Below are 23,774 nucleotides of genomic sequence, written 5' to 3'. Positions count from 1 at the left end.
TTTCAGGGTCAAAAAAATCCAGTGTCGCCTTGTCTACTGATAGCTCCTGGCAGGTAGAAGGATTTTCTACTGTGAGCAAGCAGTCGTGGGACGTGTTGGTACAGCCCTCGTGCCTTCCTCCCCTCCTCCAGCTCTCACCCTAGCACTTCTCTTTTCTAGCGCAAAAAACACGGGCAGAAATACCTCTCAATGGGTGTTTTATCAGGTTAGGGACAATGTGCAGTGACAAGGAAAATGAGCACGAAAATGCATGAATGCCCTCAAGGTCTGTCTGGAGGGCCAGACAGGGTTCTTGTGCTCTTCAGTGTCCACCTGAAGAGTTTAACTCTAGCATCCTAGTGGGATGGACACGGTTTTTTGAGGGGGTGGAGGGGGTTTGGAATCCTTCTGCTCCCTCATAGCCTTATTAGCAGCAAGGGAACAGAAAGCCTGAGATCCCCGGCAAAGAGCAGGTAGCCGATGGCTGTTGGGCAGGCTGTCATGACCAGCTTCACATCGATGTCCGATCTGTGAGGGGCTGTGTTCTGCAGGCACAGCCCGCGGTTTGAGCAAGCTGCAGAAGAGGGATGAGCATGGAAGGGGATGAAAACACTGCCTTGGTTCTAGCCAGAAACCAGCCCTGAAGCCAGTCGGTGTGGGAAAGACGGCGAGGAAAAAAGCTGAAAGAAGGCATAGGAGTTAGGTTCAAAATCACGAGAAGCTAATAAAAATCTTTGTTGCTGTTTCCAATATGAAACAGATGGGGTGGTGGGATTGTGAACCATATCATCCCTAGCATAATCCCTCTGCTACAGCAGCCAACTGAAATCTTACAGCTTTTCATCACAGATGTAGACCGAGAAAGAAAACAGAAGAAACACTGTGGCACAGGAAAGGTACAATATTAGATAAAAATTTCTTGTCCATTTATGTGATTCTTCTTCCATGAATTTATAGGAAGATCTTATAAGACACCTCCCCTTCTCTGGCTTCATCATTTTAGCTGGCACTAAAGCTGGTAAAAACCACCTCTTTTTGCACAACAGGAGACAAAGTTGCCAGAAGTAAAACGCGCTAAGGTCACAGTATTGCTGCCACTGCACATGGCAGGAAAACCTAGCTTTTCTTCCTCCTTTTTGTTATTGTTTCCTTACAAAGAATGCACAAAGGAGGCACATGCAAAAGGAGAGAGGAAGCAACAGCAGCGAGATGACATTTCTGTGCCTGAGTTCTACCCTCTGTGAAGAAAAACAAGCCACAGGCAGGGGCTGCCATGCCGAGGCGACTCTCCCCAGCCAAGCAGACTGTGCTGGCAGTGCCGCACCGGGGGACTGTGGGGACCTCTCTCCCTGGCCACGCTAGCAGGGACACTTCTGCTTCTAGCCTGAGCACCTACAGGGCCCTGGGAAAAGGCAGCAACCTTGATCTCTCATGGGGGTTTTTTTTCTGGGTCTGTAAAGCAGAATGGCAGGAGGCCCCCAGATACGCTGAAAACACCTGTCTCACTTCTTCCTCAAGGCAACATCCCATAAAGCCCCCAGCGTACCCCTGCGCTTTGCCTGTTTGTCGGCATGCTCAGATTGCAAAGGTGCTAGGGCAGGGACCAACATACACAGAGCCTGCTTGCGGCCATCATACTTGATGGTCTTGAAGGAATCTTCCAACTGAAACAATTCTGTGATTCTATGATACTGTCTGCTGCAGAGCTGCAGGCAGAAACTGGGATTGGTACAAATGAAATACAAGCGGAAAGATGCATTTTTATGTGTGTAGACGAGAGAGAAACTCCACAGCAGAGGGAGAGTAAAGCTTTGCAGCAACAGAACAAGGCTTAAAAGAACACCGTTTATTCAGAATGAAGGCCATTACCTCCAGTTAATCAAGTTTGTCATGCTGAGGTGCCTGCACTCTTGTAAAACCACGGCTGAAAGTACTCAGACTGGAAGCCCCTACATCCTGTCACAGCAACAAGAGGAGAGGAGCAAAAAAGCACTCCTAAAGGATATAAAAGGTCTGTTAAAGAATGACTTTACTGTGAGCCGTGAAGAGGCACTCAAGAGAGGTGGTAAGAGATCAACAGATGATGGCCCCAGTCCACTGTGCATCACAGAAGTGACATCAGGCCCTGGTATTTCTGAATGCTTGGGCGTGTGTGCACAAAATCAGCTTTCTTAGAGATCTTGTATTGAAAAAGCACAGCCGAGCCAGTGAAGGGGCACACCACCCACCTGTGGCAAGGATTCCCCATGAGAACCCAGCATGTGCACAGTCCGCTCCACCTTTTCTTACCACTGCTGGAAAACTCTTGCATCATCAGACCCAGATGGACAAGATGAAAGCACCCTGTGTCTCTAACCTCAGCACTCCTGCCACATCAGAACTGGGGAAATGGCAATATCCTTGTGGCTTTACCCTCTCTCTCGCAGAGTGAGAAAATGCCATGCTGCAGTCCTGACCAGGCTTCAATCCTCATTTTAGAAGGAAGGCATTTTCTGGATGTTACTGGGAGGGAAGCACTGGAAGTTCCTGCACTGATACCTCTGTTTTCCCCCAAGGGAAGGCACTGAGGGCAAATGGGTATCTCTGGAAAGCGCAGCAGCACTGGGCCACTGCCACAGAGGAGTTCTAAAGGCCAGCACGTAGCCTCAGCAATGCAATGTGGGATGCGTGTCATGAAAACAGCAACATCAGGTAGCGCTGGCAGAGCAGCCCCCTGCACCAGCCAGCGATGCCCCCAGAAGAAGCAGGAGAGGCATGGGAAGAGCTATGGCTCATAGCTGTGTGCTGCCACAGCCCAAGCACCAACCCAAGTTGGGCTGGACAAGACGAGGGGAGGTCTGCAAGACTTGCAGATAACCATGCCCTCACTCTCTTCTGCTCACTGCAGACACCCTCTCTCCTACCTGTTACACAGGAAGTAACACTGATGGGCTAAACACAAAACAGCTAGAAAACCAGGACACCAACAGAAAAGGAGAAGTCCCCCAGTGCAGTGGTGCTGGGCCTGTCTTCAGTTAGGGCTGTCAGCCCATGGGTAAGGATGCTTGGCCTCTGTTTAGCCCACGGCATTGCTACGCATCTCCATCTTCTGACACACAGTAGAGCAGAGGACCAAGCATAGCCATGACAATGGGGCGTTTCTTTGCAGCTACTGCTATGTCTGTGGTATTGTTTCCACTGCAAAAACCACAAAGTGCTGTAGTCGTATACACTTGGTTTTGTTACTTGCTCTCTCTTTTACTCTTCTGTTCTTTCTAACACACTAAGCAGTTTCCTCACAAGGAATGCAAGTATCGTTCTTACATTTCCGTGTAAAGGTGACAGACCCCAAAACATCTGAAGGCAACATCTCAAGAGAAAATATGTAGCTCTTCCCAGCTCTAAGTCTTCAACTTAGTGATAAGCCAATAAACATTCATGACTGAGGCTTATTTAAAAAAAGGGATAGAGAGAGAACATTATTAGATCTACTAGAAAAGGGAGAGTACAAATACACTTAGCTTGTTCTTCTCAGGAAAGTCAGTGTGCAGTAAGCCATTATGGACTTGTAGCCTATCTATCTGCTAATTTCCACCATCTCCTTTGGTGTGAAGCTTAGGTCATATTAAATGGCATTTGTATGGGATACCCTTCCCTGAAAGCAGAGTCAGACACCCTTCACTCGCCATCACCACCCAAGATCCTCACCATGAAAGATGGCAAGAGTATTGCAAATTCATACCTCAACATTTGTCACAAAGATAGTCCTTTGGTGAAGCACAGTTTGTGAGGTGAAGAGCAAATGCAATCTTGGTTGGAATTCCAGATGGGTAATATCATGTGGAGGGAGGGGAAGCTTTAGTTAAGGCTGATCTTATTCTTGGAAGCTCTCCTGGGTTTGCAGCCTAGTTTGCAAGCACAACAGCTGGGCTCCATCTGGATTGCCCTGAATGGTAGCTGAGGGCTTCACAACAGCACATTCCCTTCTCCTTTAACATAACCCCGCAGGACAGGGTGAATTGTCAGCAGTGGCTGGAGAGTGGAAGAAGCAAAGACAACCTTGGTAGGAGGAGTTGCCCCTGAACTGTGAAAAGCTGAGGAACTGATGGCTTCCACATACAATTTCAGTCATTTGGCTGATGAAGGCCACATACCCCTTCCTCTTCATTTCTGCATTGCACAGCCCCAAGACAGGAAACAGTCCAGCTTGAATGAAGTGGTGCAAGTGTGAAGATCATGAACTCAAAACAGATCTTTGGTCAAGATTTTGTCGGGGATGCTGACTCAGTGGCTTGGAGCCTGTTACAGGCAAACTGAGAGCACTGCTTTACCTATACACAGTGAAAATATTCCAAAAATAGTGACATACCCTGTGACAACTGTCTGCAGAAGCTTTTTTATCCTTCTCTAAACAGAGGTAGATGGAAGCTTTCAAGTTGTGACTTATGCAGACTAGTCCTTGGCCGATTCTTTCAAGATGAATGGTTTCCTTGTGATGTCCATAAGACCACATCATCAGTCCCAGGTGTTCTCTTTCTCAGACTCGTTTCCGCCTTTTCTACCTGTGAGGCTGTGCCAACAGCCAAACCTCTCTAAAGACACCCAGTTTCAGTCCAGTCCATTACGCAGGGCAGTAATATCTTAAACAGATCAGTCTGACAATCTGTGGTACACAACAGTGACTGAGGCTAGAGCAGATGTCAGCATCCCATCAGAGAATTATTCTTGCAGAAGGTTCATTTCAGTCTTACTTGGCTGACACTGATTTCCGTCATCTATAATGATCCTCGATTTGGGATCTAACTTTCAGCATCTTATCCTAGTAATTTCAGTGACATTACTCCTACTGCAAAACATGTTGCAGTCCAAGCAAGAGTCTGTGGCATGGCGCAGTCAATCTGCCTTACGCAAGAAGTCAGATAGATGAACAGAACAGCCTCTTCCAGTCTGAGCAGTGATAAGTACATGAAGAGCTGTATTAACTGCAATATGCCCCTTCAACACCAGAAAGGGGATCCACTAGCTACCCAAGGAAGAGCAGCTGCTCTTAGAAATATATCCAGGAAAGACAACTTGATACTACCATCTAAGTAATCTCTTGGTCAGGATTTGACGCTCTCCATAAATCACTAGCTTAACAAACACACGTATAGTTCATGTTTTTTACAATGTTTTATTCTATTATACTATTATTATAACTCCAGAAAGGAGTGAGGGACTGTTCAGAACAGATAGGTGGGAAGATGAGAAGTGATCCAGGAGACTAAACACAGACAATTGCATAATACATTTCAGTCCTAAAGGCATTTATTCCTAGGAAGGACCTTGAACGGCCTTCGTACCAGTCCCTCACACGAAGGCATACAAGCATTTTTGCTGTTCAGTGTGGATCCCATTATTGCAGCTCAGTTTCCCTGGCTTCTACTCTGGTCCCATGAGTTTTCTGTGCCCTGTGAACCTGTTTTTTGCCTCATTGACATCTGTCTGTTCCTATATACTGCCATTTCAGCTCATCAACCCATCCAGTCCTGCCAGCTGGCAAGCTGAGGACAGAAAGTGCGGCAGAAAAAGGAGCTGAGACCCTTGCCATGGCAGTTTTGATTAGTCAGTGCAGCAGGACATCCTGCTCTCCCTGAGCAAGCACAGGTGGCACACTAGGACCAGCCCCCAGTCTGGCCAGGCCAGGAAGGACCCTTCCTCTTGCCTGGGTGACCCAGCCCCATATCGGGTCTGAAAAGCAACAGCAGACCCAGGTGGGCAGCTCCTCAGCGTGCAGGGACAACAGGGCAGCAGGACGGGCTCATGCTCATCCTGACCACGCTCATCTCTGCTGCCAGCACGCCATGCTTACACAGGAAACGCAGGGCAGCGGCAGCAGGAAGCTGTGTGAGCGTTAGCAAGGAGTGGGCCTTTCCACAGCAGGCACAAAGCTGATCACAGCCCACAGCTCCTGTTGTCAGCCAGGAAGGGTGAGGGCTAAGGTGCTGTGTCGTTGCATTTCTGAGAAATTCTGGGGTTTAAGATCTCAGTAAGGCAGGCAGGGGATGTTCTGCATAATGCATCTGAGCATTGTGGGATTGGAGGCAAGCTGTGGCTTTTCACAGTATTTCTACCAAGGCAATGCACGAGGCCCAACTCCCTTTGCCCCTCCCCTGAGAGTCAGAAGGAAACCAGCATCTCACAAGCCAGCAACATTAATGAGAGAGGCGCCATCCACCATAACAGTTTGGTAAACCTCCTTCCTCACATCCTGGGCAGTCAGACATGCTGTGTCAGCTGGACCACAGTGCTCGCTGAAGCCTGGACAGACCTCCGCACGCAGCACCTTGCAGGGTCTCCCAGTTCTCAGCCACGCCAATGCGCAGGTGTGACGTGCTGCTGTGTATCCACAAGGCTTAAACGCATTTTACAAAGGGGGCCTGTGTGCTCACAGCAGAATGAAATGACTTGCTAAGGTCAGCCAGCCAGTCCAAAGAATGGAACCAGATGCTCCCGTGACCCAAACTCCTGACTCCAAACTACCTGTCAACAAAGCATCATTTAAAAGCACCTTCCATCCAGAGCGTCTTGGCACACACGAGGTCTCAGTGGTCAGGTTCAGGATGGTGTCAGCATTCTTTTCAGTCACTCATCACGGAAACGCTGACTTTTTGTTGACTACATTTCTCCCATGTCCCCGACATACACCACTTCCAGCAACCCAGTAAAAACTTGCTGAATGTTAGTGGACACTTTGCAGAGCTGCTATTTTATGGTGTGGCCCCAGTGGAAAGTTACTGTGCATGCCTTGTGCCCACACAGGTAAGACGGACTGGGTTGGTGGTTGCCACTGCTGCAGTGGTTGTGTTATCTTGGAAGTTCCTTTAAGCAATGTAGCATCAGTAATTCGGAATAAACACAGGCGTCTATTTTCATCTCTCACTGAGGCTGTTTAACCATTGGGGTTTTTTATAATAGATGATATCAAATTCGTGGCAGGGTTGACTCCTACTGTTCTCCTCTGCAGCAAAGAAGGATCTCTCCATCTACAGCTGGCTCTCCAGAGAAAGCTATGAACAGGCATTTGCATTTGCCAAATAACAAAGCTTTAAATGTTGTTTAAAGTAAGGAAACAAAACTCCTTATCAGAAACTAAATCACATGAAGAAAAAGAACCCCAAACCCTCAACAGCTGCGCAGGAAGATGTTCAAACAGAAGCTTAATTTGCACAGCTTTCACCATGGCCTTCTATGGCAGCAAGAAAATCCTGACCCAGTACACAGGAAGGAAAGGGAAGAGGCAGGTACTTAGCTGTATTCAGGGTATCCCCCCACCCCCGGCCGGGGTTCTGCCTTCCCACCGCCCTCCTCCAATTTCATCTGGCAAAACTCATACCAGACAATGAGGTCAGGAGAAAAATCCTGAAATGGCTGGCTAGAACTAGAGAGCAGAGTTGCAGTAGAGGAGGGAGAAAAAAAAGGAAAGGTATTTCCTGTTTGCTGCTCTGGGAAAAATGTGTTTACTTTCCTTCTCAGACTCACCAAAACCAGTACAGCATGTTCCCTGTCAATAGCTCATGGAAAAGGCAATCGTAAGTAAGGAGTCCTGCATGCCCCAGGCTAAGCATCACCAGAGGGGCTCAGGGCTGCTCTGAGCTACCACCAGGAGAGAAGTGCATCTGTTTGGGGAACAGATTCGTGCCAAACGTCAGGAAGAGTAGGTGGGAGGAGGAAGCAGCAGGGACTGCTGCTTTCTGGAGAACGAGGTACTGTATTGCCTAAATGGTTTGCAGGGTGATGAAGGACAGACCTGGCTTGAGACCCCTGCAGCCTCCCCACCCACTTGATGGAAGAAACAGCATTTGTGAATGCCATTACTCACTATCACTTCTGTACCCTCAGTCATTAAGCTGGTGTCCTTTCTGCCTCTCAGGTCCTCCACAGCAGTCACTGTGCTCTCTGCATCCTCCTCTCTTGGTCCTACCACGGTTCATCCTGTGACAGCAAAGTCACCAGCAGCAGAGGCTGTTCCACCCAGTAGGTAGCTCCTGCTTCAGGGTCCATGTGCCAACTTGGAAAAGCCCCCTGCCACCCCAGCTTCTGCGGATGGCTGGAGGTGAATTGAGGCTGACTGCCAGGCAACTGACTACCCATTCACACACACCACTGACTCCCATCCCTGCTGTCCCAAATCCCCTAACTACAGGTTCATCTGTTGTTTCAGAGGAGAAATCTCTGAGGCCTATTGCTCTGTGACAGAAAGCTTTCACTGGAGCGCACCATAGACTCGATGCTCTTTGCTTCAAGTCGTACATTCAAAGTCACTATTGCAATTATTTTCACATAGACCACAACACCATCACATCATCTTTTTCTTTGAAGACATCTTATTACATGGCGTCTAGTATAAAAAAAAAACTTTTAAAATTGCTTCATTCTTTTCTTTTGAGAAAACATGTTTTGCCCTCAAAAGAGAACTTGTATAAACCAAAGTTGAGACTGCGGTGATGGCAAGAGGGTAGCCACTACATTGTATTTCTTTATTCCATTTGCATATGATACAAGAGCAGATAATAATTCTCTTTAATGTACTGTATTTTCATTTCCAAAAGATTCACTAAAAATTGCCTCCTCTTGGTCTTACATCTAGTTTCTATAGTGCTAGACAATACTAAAACGATCAGTAGTTGTCATCAGCTTAGCTGAGTTTTTTTTCCTCATTTCCAATATTAACTATAAAATACACGTTTTATACTATAGCCCCATCCAATATTTTATCATGGATATTGGCTAAGTGTATGCCGAGGGCCAGATTCCAGACAAATGAAAAATGCTCTCTATTATCCCCTCCCCTCTTCCCCCCCTTTCCCAAAGAGGGGAAAGAGAAAAGGAGCAAGGGAGAGAGACTGATGGATTGGAAAAGAAAACTAAAACTGCTTTAATGAGAATAATAATTATAAAATTATATATATGAATACCTACAAAACCAATACCAAACTCAACCCCCCTGATGGAAACCACATCACCGTCACCACTGATGTCATGGGCAGACACGGGGGAAGAGCCATAATGGACTCGGCAGCAGACGGGAACTGGATGCAGGAACTGGACGCAGGTGCTGGATTCTGGGACTGGGTTCAGGGATGCATGGCCTGGAATTGAAGGCAGAACAGACAGAGTCCTCCTCAGACGTCAGCCATTGAAGAAGGGAGTGAGAGGGATCAAGACCCTCAGCTTAATACCGAAGATGACATCTATGGGATGGAACTGACCTTGTTGGTCAGTTTAGGGTCCCCTGTCCTGTCCGCTCCTCCCCACAGGTGTGACCTCTCACTTACTGCACCCCACCGTGGCGCACAGGATTTAGCAGAGACCTTGGTCTGCACAGGAGCAAGTACAAGCAAGAGCCTTTCTGCAGCCCAGTCCCTGGCAGTAACTGTAAACATCCAGCTCTATCACTTCTAGAAAGAGACACTGTCTGCAAAAATATGCCGTTAACTTCACAAAGTTCAGAAAGTCACTGAGCAGGGACTGAGCTGGAAAGTAAAATATCTGCACAGAATCAGTTCTGTTCTAACCCAAACCAGGACAGCATAACATGGAATATGCTAACCAGAAAAATAAATAAATTAAAAATAAGCTGACATTAGCACCTGTATTTGTTACCTCTGCATATGGGAATCCTTCCTTACCACTAGCGTTTGGCACAGTGGCATGATGGGCAGACTACAGGTCCATCCCCTACCCCCAAATGCCCATAAACCAAGTGGGCATAGGCCAAGCATTACCATCTCCCAGGAGATAGAGACTCATCCCATCCTCGCAACACCTCCAGCCCCCAAGGACCACATGAAGAGCAAAGGGAAAACCCATGAATCGCTCCAGTCACTGCCTGCAGACTCACAGTCAGCTCTGGGTGGGGTATCAGGCATCTGTGGTCACAGCCCAACAGGTCCAAACCCAGCATCTCAAGTGAAGGGGAGGCACTATGCCAGCAGACAGCCCCTTCTTTGAGCAACGCTTGAAGGTGATGGGAGGTGTGGACCAAAGAAGATGGCAATATTAGTTCCCTGGCAGGAACCAAGCTGTCAAGCTCACATCTATAGGTGAGATGAGGAGTATAATCAGGTATGATCAGGTGTTGAGAGGTAAGGGGCAGAGTCAGGTACCTAAACTTCCAAGTGTAACGAATGCTTTGATGAAGTTGGGCACTCATGTCCTCATGATTGATGGGATTGTGGGGGAACCCCAGGGATGAGGAACTGCTTTGGGCTGAAATCCCACCTCCTGGCTGAGGCGGGAAATACCTTCATGAAGATGCCAACAATGCCATCAGCATGCATAGGCAGAACTGCTCTGGGCTCTTCACGTGCTATTTGAATGTAATTGCTATTCAGCCTGAGGTGTTGAGCCATATTTGACCACTTTCGGGGGATGCCTCTGCCCCCCACCCCACCACTTCCCCTGCACCACTCTCATTTTCTTTATCATTAAACATCATTTGCCTTCCAGGCAGTCTGCTTTGGTACGGACAGGGAACAGTTTCTTCAGTCCCTATCAATAGTGGATGGCCATGTGATTCAGCCACATCACTTGCTGGTGATGAAGAGGGCTGGAGGTAAGAGTCTCTTAGTCCCAGAGCTGGCCAAGAGCTTCAGTTCAGGCCATCAGCCAGTGTGAGGCCACACGAGTGGCATTAGAGGGAGGCCAGCGTTGGATGCTGCACTTCCCAGTAGTCCTGCACACCCCAGAGACATCTCTTAACTGATCGTATCCAAGTTACATTAATCTTGATGTAACTAACACAACATCTGCCACCACTTGCTCGCTGGAAAAGTACAAATATTTATAAGGGCTTCATCTAGAGGCCTTCTAGGTTCTCGGTAAAGACTCCTGTGCTGTCCCCAGCCACATCTCTTGCCTGAGAGGTGTCACACAATCTTGCAGAAAGGAAATGCAGCACTCGCTGTGAACAAAACCAGTGTAGGATGTAGTCACTAGCTGTAAAAGGTTATAGGGTAATAACTGGGTAATGATGTTTTTTCCCCATCCTGTTTTACACCAGAGGACACGGGGGGAGCATTGCATCTGTTCATGAGGGACTTCACCACCATTAGCCTTGTACAGGCAGGGTTTGATTGCACCCTGGCACTGAGTTGCCTGGTTGAAGGCCCAAACACTAGTCCAAGCTCTGTGAAGACACAACACTGAATTCGCGCTTCCATCTCAGACAGAAATGGGTGATGCTGCTCTTCTTGCTTGCTTCTGTTACTGATTCTGTGTGTTTATCTGCAGGAGTCCATGGGGCATTTCACTCTTACCCATCTAGCAGTATTAATACCTACACTTCCAGGTCTTATAGCACCACTGGAATTTGTTGGCTAATGGTTAGCTAAGGAAATGGTTTTGAACATATCTATCAGTGACACTGTATCCTACATGAACTCTATGATCACAAATCAGCAGGACATTTTTTTTACCCTCCATCTGGGCCCACTTGTGTAAGGGTGAGCTTGAGAGAATTATTTCTTCCTCACAAAAAAGCATCCTCTCTTACAGCTACAGTGGCTTAGGCGTCACCAAAAAAATACAGATGGATAAAGACAGATAAAACAAGACCAGCTCCCTTCATCCCTTCTCTGCACCTCATAGTTTGGGCAAGGCACCAGAGCAGGGCTGGGTGAGCTGCTGGTGCTGGAGCTGCATGGATGTGCAGGCACCTTAGTACACAGGGTCCGATGGGGACTAGTCATATGCTATTGTACTACAGCCTCTCCTGGAATATCCTTGTGATCTCTGATCCCTATACTACCCAAGTCAGCTGTAGTCAGCAGTAACTTGTTAACTCCTTTCCTTTACTTGGCTGCTGAAAATTTCGAAACCAGCCCATACTTTCAGTGACAACCATGACAAAATTATTGTTAAATAACAGAACTTAAACATTTCCAAAACAAGTTAGAAAACAGTCCTTTTTATTAGGAACAAAATTATTGCAGGGAAAAGAAAAAAAATACCAAAAAAAAAAATCTGGGCACAAATGAGTACAGTTAAAGGAAGAGCACAGGCTGTGTGACTTTTCTCCTGACCTCACAGTAACAGAATGCTTTGCCCCATTGCTGAACGGCATCTTCAGCAGGGAAGGGCAGAAAACCAGCCACGTCTTGTCTGCCTCATAAAGACACCTCGAGTCTCAGATTCCCTTCTCAATGGGAAAAATCCTTCTCACCCTGGGGTTTCACCAGTGACAGTGCTAACAGCTGCCAGGGCACCCCCACCCCTTCCAGGGCTGACAGCAGCAAGGTGGCACTAGGACAAGCTGGAGCCAGGATGTACCAGCCCAGCACGACAAGGATGGCCCAGCTCTGTCACCCTCAGCACCCAAAACACTGGTATCTTCTCCAGTGCAGCTCAGAGCACCGTTCAGCCTTTGAAGCATGTACTGGAGTAGACTGTCCCCTGCCTGCCCCTCCCAGAAACTGCAGAAGAGAAGCAAAGCTGACTATGGAGCCCCATTTCAGTGATGCCGGCCCCTCTAGACCCAGCGTTGCCGCCTCTGCACTGCCTACAGGCAGCTGCCACCGCAAGTGCTCGGTGTCGCGTTTTTGTTATTCAGCTCACAGCCTTTGAGAAATGTTTGTACTGAAAGAAGATAGTGAAGCACCACAAAGAGAAGAATTGTTTTCTCCCTCTTAATGTGGAAAACCTGATCCCTATGGCAGCCTTAAAAAGCAGAAACAGGCTGAATCACCACCAACACAGCACACAAAATCCAAAAATCTTCTAAACAGAGTCACAGGACAAGGAAACAACAAAGAACAACCACCTACAGCTGGGTGTCACGGGTGCAGAGCTTTGCCATGTACCAGACATGTAGGACTCCCAGGTAAGCACGCAGCCATCCCACCAGCTCCCCCGCCTGGGAGAGAAGCGTTCAGCTGGGTTTTGATTTTGCTGGGGTACTTACAGACTTCATTTACAAAGGCACACCTTAGATCTGTTACCAAGGGATTCATCACAATTATGTCAGCACAACATAAAACAGGGACAAAATGACAAGGGAAGAGAGGAATGCAATACACATTTCCCCATCCCTGTTGGTCCCAGTCTATACCATCCACGCTTTTACTCTACCGTGCCTTTCTAGCCCATCAGGCCTGTTTAACACAAACACGCCTTGCTTCCAACGACCAAAATGCACTTACACAGCAAGTACCTTGCTCTGGCAGTGCATCCTGCAACACTCCCTGTGACCTAACAGCCCTGCAGCTCCTAGCAGCTTTGCCAGGGCCTCAGCTACCTGCTGCCTTGGACCAAGTCCTTCCCCTCTCCTCACCTTGTCATTTTTCCCTGCTGGTCTATCCCAGCTGCCATCTCCCCCTGAGCAGAACAGAATGTGTGTAGCAGCAAGACTTGCCTAAGAGATTCTATAAATTGCTGCTGTCTGTGCAGATAGCACAGAAAAAGCCTACGTGCACAGGCGGATGGCCAGCTTAATCAGCTTGCAATAGCTAAACCCTTACACTGAAGGCACTAATGCTTGCTCTGATGAACAATCTCAGCATTATTGTCAAGGTTTCTGCCAAAATTACACACCCAAGCCCCAGACACCCTTCTGCTGCAAGCAAGCAAGCTAGTGACAGAGCTATTTTAACTAACTGGCAACCTGAGCAGGAGAAAGGTAAGACCTGGTGAAAAGTAACCAGTAGTCCCCTGCCATTACAGGGCATCGAAAGGCAAGCAAGTCAGCGTCACCTCCCAGGGTCTGCACACAGCAGCCCCCACCACCACTCCTGGCCTTGCACAGGAAGTGGTGAGGCCAAATCACAAAGGGTCTGGAGCTCAGAGAACCAATTCAGACGAATACCTGCCACAGCAGATATCTAGCTGAAACCTCCACTGAGCTTTTTTTGCAGGGCCTGTGAAAAATGCCTTGAAATCTCCTGAGAAGAGGCTTTCTCAGGAAATTTCTGGCAGGTCTTTGTTTCTGTCTGGGACTGGCAGGCCACCTCAATCTGCCTGTCATGCCTGCCCCTTGTGGGACCTGCTGGCTGGTGAAGACAAGGCAAGGCATGGGGTGAGCAGGGAGCAGGAGGAACCACCCGTCTTGCTTCAGGCTCTAGGGCTCCACCAATTAACTGCAGGTCTGCTAACAGGCAAAGCATCAAAGAGCCACCCAGTTTTGTTTGTCAGTGAACCTGTCAGACCATGGCAGTGTGGCCTTGAAGCCATGTACATGCTTTTTCTTATATTTTCTTTTTCTTTTTGGTTTTTAAATGAGGTTAGCAGGCCTGACATCTCACACCTCTCCCCTGCTAAAATTTTCCTGACCAATTCTTACACACAATGAGACTATGGGATGCAAACAATGGGTGTCACAGGCTTTAAGACAGGGTGGAACAACGAGCATGCCAGATCAGTCATCACTTGGATCCGGGAAACAATCTGAGGCGTTTTCCTGACTCTCCACATCAACTATGACCTCTGGGTCTGGAATTTCCTTAGGCTCTTGCTCTGCTGGTATATTTTCTTCCACGGGGAGCTGGAATATATCTTGACCAGTCTGGGCAGCATCTGGAAAAGAAGGGAGAAATGGTTTATAAGTGCCAGTGCTATGTTCACCCCCACAGAAATTCTCCCCCCAGTCCCTAATGCTGCAGGCTGCCTAACCTGCTCAGTCCCCTCTACCCAGGCATCTGCGAGCCAAATTTCAATTTTCCTTGTAACTACTCATTTATCAAGCTGTTCATCATGGCTTTGTAAGACACTTTGGTGCTGGGGCTCTCTGGGCTCAACTGCCCCAAATGTACCAAAATTCCAAAGCCAGATCTATTCAGTCTGAGTAATTAAAGCTGGCTAACAGCACCTGTTTAGTATGTTCTCACCTAAACCCTTTCCACACGCATCTCTGCTTTTTACTTAATTGAAGATATTTTCAATATAGGACGCTTCGTTAGCTGAACTGACAGGAAATTTTTTATTCGGAAAAAAAACATTCTATGCTTGAAGTATATTAATATTAAACAATGACCTGAAAAACTTAAATCTTTTTTTTTCTTTCTTGCACTATGTTCATGAGCAGCATTTAATAGTTTGAAAGCAGGGCAAAGCAGCATCCAAGGTTAGACATAAAGCACAGCTGAGCTGCTGAGAGGTTGTGCGTGGTACAGTGAAGGATACCAGAAGTGGAGACAGCAGGGCTGAAACCAGGCTATGGCCTGTGTAGTGTTGCTCCAGTTCATGATGTTGCTGCTAGACCGACTTCAGCTGAGGATGGTGCATTACTAGGGAAAGTGTTCATGTTTGTGAAACAAAATTGAGGGAAATGTAGTGCAAAAAGTGGAGTATTAATATAAAGCACTCACAAAACAAGAGATTTCTCAAAGTTTTTTGTTGCTCCACTCTCTTGACCGTACTCTGCTAAAGCTGGGCGTTTTAATCTTGAATTCTTTGAAGGATTTTAAATGTGACTGTATTCCCACTTTAGCACCAATTTAAGTAAATACACAAGCATCTGACTTTGATGGGATTTAGCTGTGTTTGCAGTTCAGCATATTGGTGGATGCCGCCCTGAAGACGACTGCTTACAAAAACAATGCCGATTCTTATAAAATGTTACTGATGAGAAGGGGGTGCATGGTCAAATTGCAGGAAAACGGCTACGTTTGGAGGGGTTGTTGGTTTTGAGAGATGTGTATTTTAGCTCTGGAGATACTGGAACAGACAGTCTGCAGTCTGCTGACAGCACCCTCTGCGGGATGTTTATGAGATGGCTGCCACTGCATCTCATGGCGAGATGAGGGCAAGGGCTGCTACTGTGCAAAAGGTGAGCACCAGTAAGGTACTGATAAATGACCTGCTGCAACTTCTGCCATCTGGACAAGATGCAGCACCTTCCCTGCGCTAGCAAGTCCCGGGGCCCTCTCTCCAAACAGCTCATCCCTCATCAGTCACACTCATCCATTTTGTCCTTTGTTTTCCTGAACAGGCTGGCTGTCTGACTGAAGTCACTGGACCCACCAGGCTTTGAAGGGCAGTCAGTTTGGGCAGCTTGAGCTTCAACGTGGTCTCCGTTGGGGGGGCTCTTCACACCTTCACTGGAGATCATGGACATTGTTAGTCCATCATCCTTCTCATCCTCTGTAAAACCAAAATCAGACACTTGAAGGAAAGCAGTCTCCCACAGTCCAGCAGCCTTGGCACACTCATTGAGAGGCTGAACCATCACACATGCATGCGTCTCCTCCTGTGGCACTGGCTCCATTCCTGGAGCAGAGAGGTGCTGAGTACAGAGAGCCACTGACAATCCGTCAGAGACCAGCTTGGCCACATTGGCCGGATCACAGCCCGAGCTGGCCTTACTGGGCATAGCCAGATTGCACTCAGGGCCTAGCACTGACAAAGGACTGCCATCAGAATCCTTCAGGTCCCTTCAGGATCAGACGTGAATATTTCTTTCTGGTCAGGAGCACATGGTGGCAAGCATGAGGTGAAAAAAGGAAAAGCAAGGTTTAACTCAAGACCCCACTTGTTGTAACAGGTGCCTGTCAGCGAGCAGCCTTCTGCCTCACTGGGTCAGAGGAGGTCTGGCTGGAAGACAAGCAACCACCAAGCTGAGGCCATTTCAACCCCCGCCTGCACAAACACAGTCCTCCACCCAAAGAGCCTCACACCAGGGAGCACAGTGTTCTCTACTCACCTGAAGGCACTGGGATGAATTTGTGTTTCCTCTTCATGCAGCAACATATGACTGAAGACACAAACACCACCAGGATAACTGCACCCCCTGCGCACCCTGCCAGGATGTAAATGAACCACGGGTACTGCAGCAGGTCTCCTGCAAGAAGGACAGGGAGCTGTTCATTACCAAGGAGGAAAAGCTTCTTTCTCCAAACAGAAGAAACCCTGCAGACAGACTAGAACGTGTGGGCATTATTATTGCTGGTTTGGTTTGGATCAGGGGAGGAGCTGATATTATGAATCGTGGCACATTGCAATTTATGTCACATTGTTTAATTACAGTATGGAATTTTTTGTTAAGAAGAGAGGCTTGTGTGACTATGCTGTGTGCATTTGTTTCTGTCTATTCTCAGCAGTAACATCTAAGATAATCTGTAATCTGTAAGGTTTAATCAAATGTAACAGAGAAGGTGGTGGTTTGAAAGTTGCTACATTTCAGCAAATTCTATGAAAACTGAAGGTGAAGAGAGGGGGAACTATCTCCTGCTCAAAGAAAAGCTGCAGAGTCTAACCTCAGAGCTCACATTAGGCCCCAGAGAATCCGCTTAGGACAGCCATATAGCAACTGCGCCAGCCTCAAAGCAAGTCTGATCAAAGCCTGCACTTCCTCAGGTACCAGAGACTCCATCCACCGGGGTCAGAGCTGCAGGAAACGGGCTTCACTGCTGTTCGGGGAAGGATTTTTCTTTATTCCCCTTCCCAGCCAAGATCATGGGAAACACCTAGCAGGAGGTGATGGCTACAGATGGCTGAGTGGAAGGGCACTTATAAGTTGGTGGCAATTATCACCCAGTTCAGAGTCCCCTGCTCAGGGCTGCTCTGACAGTCAGACTTGTTGCTGAGCAGGGAAGCTGGTAGAGGGCATCACAGACTTGCAGAAAAGAGACATCAGTCCAGACTCACTCCTTCACTAAGATGATTTGCTCCAACCTGGGGTAACCAGTAGGAAAACTCTTCTTCCCAATACGAGAAAACCCCATATAGCTCAACTATCGCAATAACACAATTTCCTCAAAACTCCTTAAGTAAACCCAAGCCGTCCCTTTTTGACTCAATTGGCTTCTTTTAATCTGCATGCATGCCTGCACAGCACTGCACTAGGGAAACCAACAGGCTCATTTGAAGCTTGTTTTTGAGACCCCAGATGCACAAATTGCTGAATATCCCCAGAGGCTGGGAAGTATTCAAACATTCCAGGGCATACTATGTGCTGTCATAGTCCACCTACTCACCAGAACAGTAAAAACAGGACCTGCAGACAGGTGCTCCCGCCTGTGAAATCACACATACTCAGAGTGGTTTTGGAGCACTTGTTTCAGTCTCTTTAGGAAAAGTAACCAAGTTCAAAAAGTCTATACTCAAAATTAAACTTTCAGCAGATGCAAAATAATTTCCCCAATAATTTTATTTCCTTTTTAATGAAAGCTTAGAGAATATTGTCAAAGGCATAAATATATGTTGGAAATACTTTTTCCTGAATTTTTTTTCCTAAAAATTTGCCATTTGTTAAAAAGTTCTTTTAAGATGCAACATTGTGTTAAAAATCAGTAATAAACAAGTAATAAACCAAGTAATTAATCAATAAAAGCCTCTTAAGGATGTTGACTTGTTACCTTCTGAATCCTCTGCTTTAGATTCTGTGTGATCTGAGCCATTTGGTGCCTGGGAAGTTGACAGTATTTCTGCCAAATTGTTTTACACTAACAATTATTTAAAAATTAATTTAATCAGCCAACAGGTTTCCCAAATAGGTACTTTTACATAGATCTTATACCTACTGAGGAAAAACTATATTTACCCCTTGTCCTGGAGCAAGTAAAAACCCACAAAAAAAAAAATTCATTAGTCTTTAATTTAATTGAATTCACTTCACTCTTCAATTCATTTTACTTGTATTCAGAATTGCTTTAGTTCACTTTTTACAAATGTGGTTGCATCAAAATGTAGAATTGCTGCCACTTTCTTGCTCAGACTCTTCCAAATACATGCTCATGCGCATGTCCATCCCAACAGAGTTATCAGTAAATTCCCCTGTGGGCTTTTCAAGAGGAAATGGGGAACCAATATCACACTCAGGAGACCCAGGGCAGACACCCAGAATAAACAATGGTAACTGTCCCCACTCGCATGATTTATCACAAGGCTTGATTGAACAGCTCGTGGATGTTCGTATCCTCACTCCCCACTGCCTCACCCAACTTGGATCTGACTATGCTGAACAACCAATTTAACCGGACAAAACGAACATCACTGCTCCACAATCTCAAATGCCAGCCTTGTACAGATCGGCCAGTGGCACTGACATGATCAGGCATGAAAAGCCCATGGCATCTCTGTTGAATGCCAGCACACGTGATACAGGGTTTATGGCAGTATCTGCTGTGGAGCTGGAGTGCCTCATATGATTTCTAAAATGCCAGGTGCTATTGCACAGTACAATTTCTCCAGTAGCAAAGGTCATTAAATTAATAAATTACAGCTAAATTAGTCAAAAACCTTATGGTTAAATTATACAGCCTGAAGTATTTTTGATGACTATTTTCACTGCCAAAGAGGATAAAAACCTTCACTACTGGAGATGCAAGTGGAATCACTCTAAAAGTTATCCAATCCAATTATTACTCCTATTTTTTTTAATAAATGTGAGCTTACATCACAGACCAGTGATTTTCATTTTGAGGTCCTGGTAGTTTTGATCGGTCCTAGAATCCAGATTTTCTGTGTCATTTAACTATGGCCTTATTCAGGCAGAGTACTCGGCATTTATGGATAGCTCGCAAGTGGATAAAGTCACAGCCTTCTCACAGAACTACATATCTGAGCAGGGACGCAGAGGAAAAAACCCCTACATTCTGTAAGAATATGGCTTGCATCTTTAGCTCACCTCTGATGGTGTGGGGCTGATAGAGAGACATTTGTACAGACTAGATAAGGAGAAAAGAGACATAGGCAAAGCAACTTAGCTGAGTCCAGCAGCGACAGGGCTGAACTAGCTGAGGTGTTTTTACAAGGGTGTTGCAGAAACCAGGAGACTGTTTGGGTAGTGGATGAATGTTGGAGTAGGAAGCAGCTTGTGTTTCTAAACCAGCATAGTGGATTGGTACTCAGGAGAGTGCAACGTCTCCATTGCTGGGAAGTAGGAAAGCAGCTAGACATCCATCCTTGGTGCAGACTTGGGTGAAAGCACCTCCTGAACCAACGTTCATTCCCTCTGTGGTTGTAGGTTGTGTCAGTCTGAGACACAGGAGAGAAAAGGAAGTCAAGGAGACACTTTCTAAAGGGAGGGTGTCGTAAGTCTGGAAGGCAGCTGACAGAGGACAGAAGAGTTCAGAATTATGCAGACAGCAACAACTCCTTAGTTTTCCACTGCAAGAGACCAAAAGGGAGATTTTTGGGGGACACCGTTACTCACCGTAGCTGCAAGACAGCACAACGGGCCTGGTCCTTGTGATGCTATTCTCGTGGTGAACCTCACATACAAATTCCCCAGGCACAGTTCTGTCCAGGCGAACCTTCTTCCCACCGTCTTTAACACAAGCCTCAGGGGCGCTCAGTGCAGTGCCATTCAGCAGCCACCGAAAGTTGGTGCTCTTGTTGCTGGCCACATCACAGTACAACTCTCCAGTCCCATTAGGGAAGCATTGGATACCAATGGATGGCTCTGGCCACGCACAGCATGGGGCAATGGGAACAGGGAGAAAAGAGAAAGGTGAGGAGTGGACTCAGCAGTAAACACGAGCTGGATATGAGCTTCCCTTACTGGCAGGCTTACGTTTACTGGTAGCCAGAGAGCACAGAAATAAGTAACCAGACTGTTCGGTGCCTGCCCTCAGCCCTGAAACGCCTCGCAGTGCCCACCCAGCCCTGCTAGTAACTCTTGGTCCCTATTTTGAGGATGCCACAAAAATCTGGTCTTAGTTTTCCTTATTGAAATAGACATAGCGAAAAATAAAAGCGCCTGATCTGAGAGGATGGTGGAAACACCCAAAGGATATGATAGCCAGAGGCTTCCTCTGTAATCATCAGATAACCATAGCTTCAGAGGAGACTCAGCCCTCTCCTCCACCAGAGTTTTGTAGTTTGCTGTCCCTCTGCTGCTTCTTCCATTTTAGAGAGGAACTAGTACAAATCATGTCCAACATAGGTACCAACACCAGACACCTGAGGTTAGATAAGATGACCCGGACTGGGACAATTTAAAATTAAGTAATAAATCATAGATCTTATTATGTTTTCCTGAATTTCTCTCTTTCAGTCTACTACAAGGAGCCAATCTATTTCCTACATTTGCCACAAACTAGACAGAGAAGTGGTATGGGTTTATGACAGTAAGAAACACGGAGAACATCTGTGCAAACATCCATGTAAATAAGCTCTGAAATTACTTTCTTCAACTAGGACATCACTTCCAGCTAAAATTCACTACCTCCAGGAATACCTTTGGTATGAAATTATTTCCCTGACTTAGGTGTGACCACAGAACACAAGGAGGAGACAGAAGTTCTCAAAGCAAATCCACTGAAATGGAGGTTAAACCCAGGATACTTCTGCAGTCTTTGCCTACTTCCAGTCTAAGTCCTCAATCTTTGTGCCAAGGAGTCACATTTTTGACCTACTCTCTGCGGCAGTTCTGCCTATTTGCACCCAAAAGGTGTAAGGATTCATTTGTCTTCACTGAGACCAGTTTGCTCAGACATTTTCATTACAATTTCATACGCTTCAATTTCTCTTTGAAGCTTGTGTAAGTGAAAGCCCTGCAAAAGGGACAGTGCAGATGAGGACCACAGCAACAGTCGTTGGCTGTCTGGAGCACTACTCAGCAGAGGCAAACCCATTTAAGCCTTCTCCATATTAACCCAAGCAATGAGCTGGATCCTGTACAGAACTGACTTTGTTTCTGTCTTCTCATCCTGCAGATGGATGAGCAGGCGCATGAAGGGGAGCGGCAAAGTCACACATGGATTTCTTTAGTAACTTTTTCGGCTGCATGAAGCAGAGGAAAAATGCAGCATGCCTCAACCCAGACCTGCACAGCTGTCCAGTTCAGTTTCCAGAGCCAAGTGAGGTAGGGTTAATTCCTTAAGGAAGTGTGTCCAAAGGTAGCAAAATGCTGTCTGTCAAAGAGAGCTTTCATGAGAGCCATCGGGAAGATTACTCTGGAAATGGACCAAAATCTCCAGTCTACATTCTATAGCCTCAACTTTACAAACACTTCATGCTGTCGTCTCTCACATCAGGGGAAAAACAGCACGTAGCTCAACTGACTGGCTACTTCAAGGAAGGTTCAACAGGCAGGAGAGACTGACAACGTAGATGTAAATAGCACCCTTAGTGTACACTCACCATTACTGCTCCCTGAGGTACCAGAGGCTTACAAGGCTATTCCAGAAGCACCTATAGCTCCCGCAAGCTCAAGCAGTCTCTTTGGAAGAATTTCAAGGCACCAGCTTCCAGCCAGGCTCACAAGGTCAAAAGCTATTTGTTGCTAAGAAGGCAACTTACCAAATACTTCCAGTGTAAAAAGTCTGGTGGTGTTGTGAAAAACAAACTCATATTGTCCTTCATCCTCTTTCTCCACTCTTCTCAGCACTAGGGAGCCATTCTGCAAGTTCAGGCATCTGCTGGCTGAAGTACCGCACTCAGCCAACAAAGTATCATTTAAGACAGCTGTCAAGCATCTCACGTTCCTCTTGCTCATTCTGGAGAGGTGTTGCAGACTTTGAACTCCCACAGAAAAGGCTGCTGAGCTGCCGCTGAGCACACTGGTCCAGGTGCCAGAGCCTGAAATAAGAAGCACAGTATGGGCAGCAAGCTTGCTGTGTCCATCCATCCCCTCTTGGCTGCCTCCCAGAAAGGCAAATGCCCAGGTGAGACCTAAGACCCCTAGTGACAGGTTGGGGTCACCAGTATTTGAAAATCAGAGGAGTGGGAAGCCTTCCATACAGGCCAACTTTCTCCCTGATAACGTGGGAGTGGTGCATACACCATGTACCTAGTGTGATGAAAGGCCAAGCAGCTGGTATTTTCTCTCCCCAAATCTGACATGATCACCTACTACCCCCTCTCAGAGCTGAGAGACTGTGCAAAGAAAGATCCTTGGGGCATCGATGCCATGAATCTTGTACAGACAGTAGCAAAACCAACTGCTGCCTGCACAGCTGCTTTTAGCCAAGGAGTAAGGTCGCAGCTTTAAATTGAACAAGTCTCACAGTATCCTTGCACGTTATTAAGCTGCTGTAAGCAAATCAGAGATGGGCAAATGGCAGGGCGACAGCAGCTCAGGGACTAACCCAAGGTCACACCGACTGTTAGGAGCGGGACCACATAGCTCTCCAGCCCCGCCAGCCAGTATTCTGCGCACAAGGTCCTTACATTCTCTGCTGAAATGCTTTTACAGACACAGTACACTGATAAGGAACAATCTTGTTAGTTATCATTCATTTACTAAAAAAATAATCTGTCTTAATTTGGTCTGACTGCCCCTTTCACGCATTAGCAGTTACACTATTTGATATCCCCCCACCAACCTGGTAGAGTCCTTAAAACATCTTGGAGTAAAATTAAGGTGTCTGCTCATCTAGGCAAATCTGTACCAACTTCAAAAAGAAAAATCCCACTTACCATGAGTAACAGTTATTATCAACAGCAAACATTGCAGAGTAAAAGAAGAGCTGAAATCCATTTTAAAGAGCTCCTTGCATCATAGGCTGAGAAGACGATCCGGCTACAGAGCTCAGTGAATATAGTGTTCAGGAAATGATGTCAGGAGCAAGAGTGAAAAAAAAAGAAAAGAAACTCCATAGTGGACAGACTGAATAATGTTTCAAAATAGACTTGCAAGGTTTTGGGTGACTGAACTCAGGCTGAACCAATGTGAGCCACAATGTGCTCTGCAAAGCCCTGCACCTTGAAGCTAACTGCAAGTGTAAGAACAGGGCGGAGAGGTGAGGAAAGCCAAGAATATCTCCTGGTCAGCTCAGTCTGATTACGAAGGTGCTACATGCTGAGACCAGGCAAAGGCGAAACGCCTATTTCTTTCATCCTTTTCCAATTTATCAAAGTATTGCGTCCCCACCCAGGGAAGAGAAATCCGTCCAGTC

At 46.7% G+C, this 23,774-nt stretch overlaps 1 protein-coding gene across 1 annotated transcript; it reads right to left on the bottom strand.

Moving 5' to 3' along the window:
• Window positions 1–14,350: 14,350 nt before the first annotated feature.
• Window positions 14,351–23,356, bottom strand: LOC104493982. Its single transcript, XM_010136754.1, has 6 exons — window positions 23,296–23,356; window positions 22,177–22,455; window positions 20,087–20,335; window positions 16,634–16,771; window positions 15,955–16,074; window positions 14,351–14,508 (listed from the first exon to the last, which is right to left on the bottom strand). Exons 1-6 carry the CDS (start codon window positions 23,354–23,356, stop codon window positions 14,351–14,353), a joined length of 1,005 nt encoding a protein of 334 aa, XP_010135056.1.
• Window positions 23,357–23,774: the final 418 nt, after the last annotated feature.

Source organism: Buceros rhinoceros, unplaced genomic scaffold (assembly GCF_000710305.1).
Source record: "Buceros rhinoceros silvestris isolate BGI_N320 unplaced genomic scaffold, ASM71030v1 scaffold10675, whole genome shotgun sequence".
NCBI lineage: Eukaryota > Metazoa > Chordata > Aves > Bucerotiformes > Bucerotidae > Buceros > Buceros rhinoceros.
The sequence above is the reverse complement of the archived record's forward strand: the minus strand, read 5'-3'. Positions and strand labels throughout refer to the sequence as shown.

What these genes read in the sequence shown, in the direction of transcription:
- LOC104493982 (XM_010136754.1), bottom strand. Translation starts at nt 23,356, where the DNA reads ATGGATTTCAGCTCTTCTTTTACTCTGCAATGTTTGCTGTTGATAATA. An exon ending in TTTTACACTGGAAGTATTTG is followed by an intron (nt 20,336 to 22,176) that starts GTAAGTTGCCTT and finishes GTGCGTGGCCAG; the next exon opens with AGCCATCCATTGGTATCCAA. An exon ending in TGACTGCCCTTCAAAGCCTG is followed by an intron (nt 14,509 to 15,954) that starts GTGGGTCCAGTG and finishes CTTCTTTTCCAG; the next exon opens with ATGCTGCCCAGACTGGTCAA.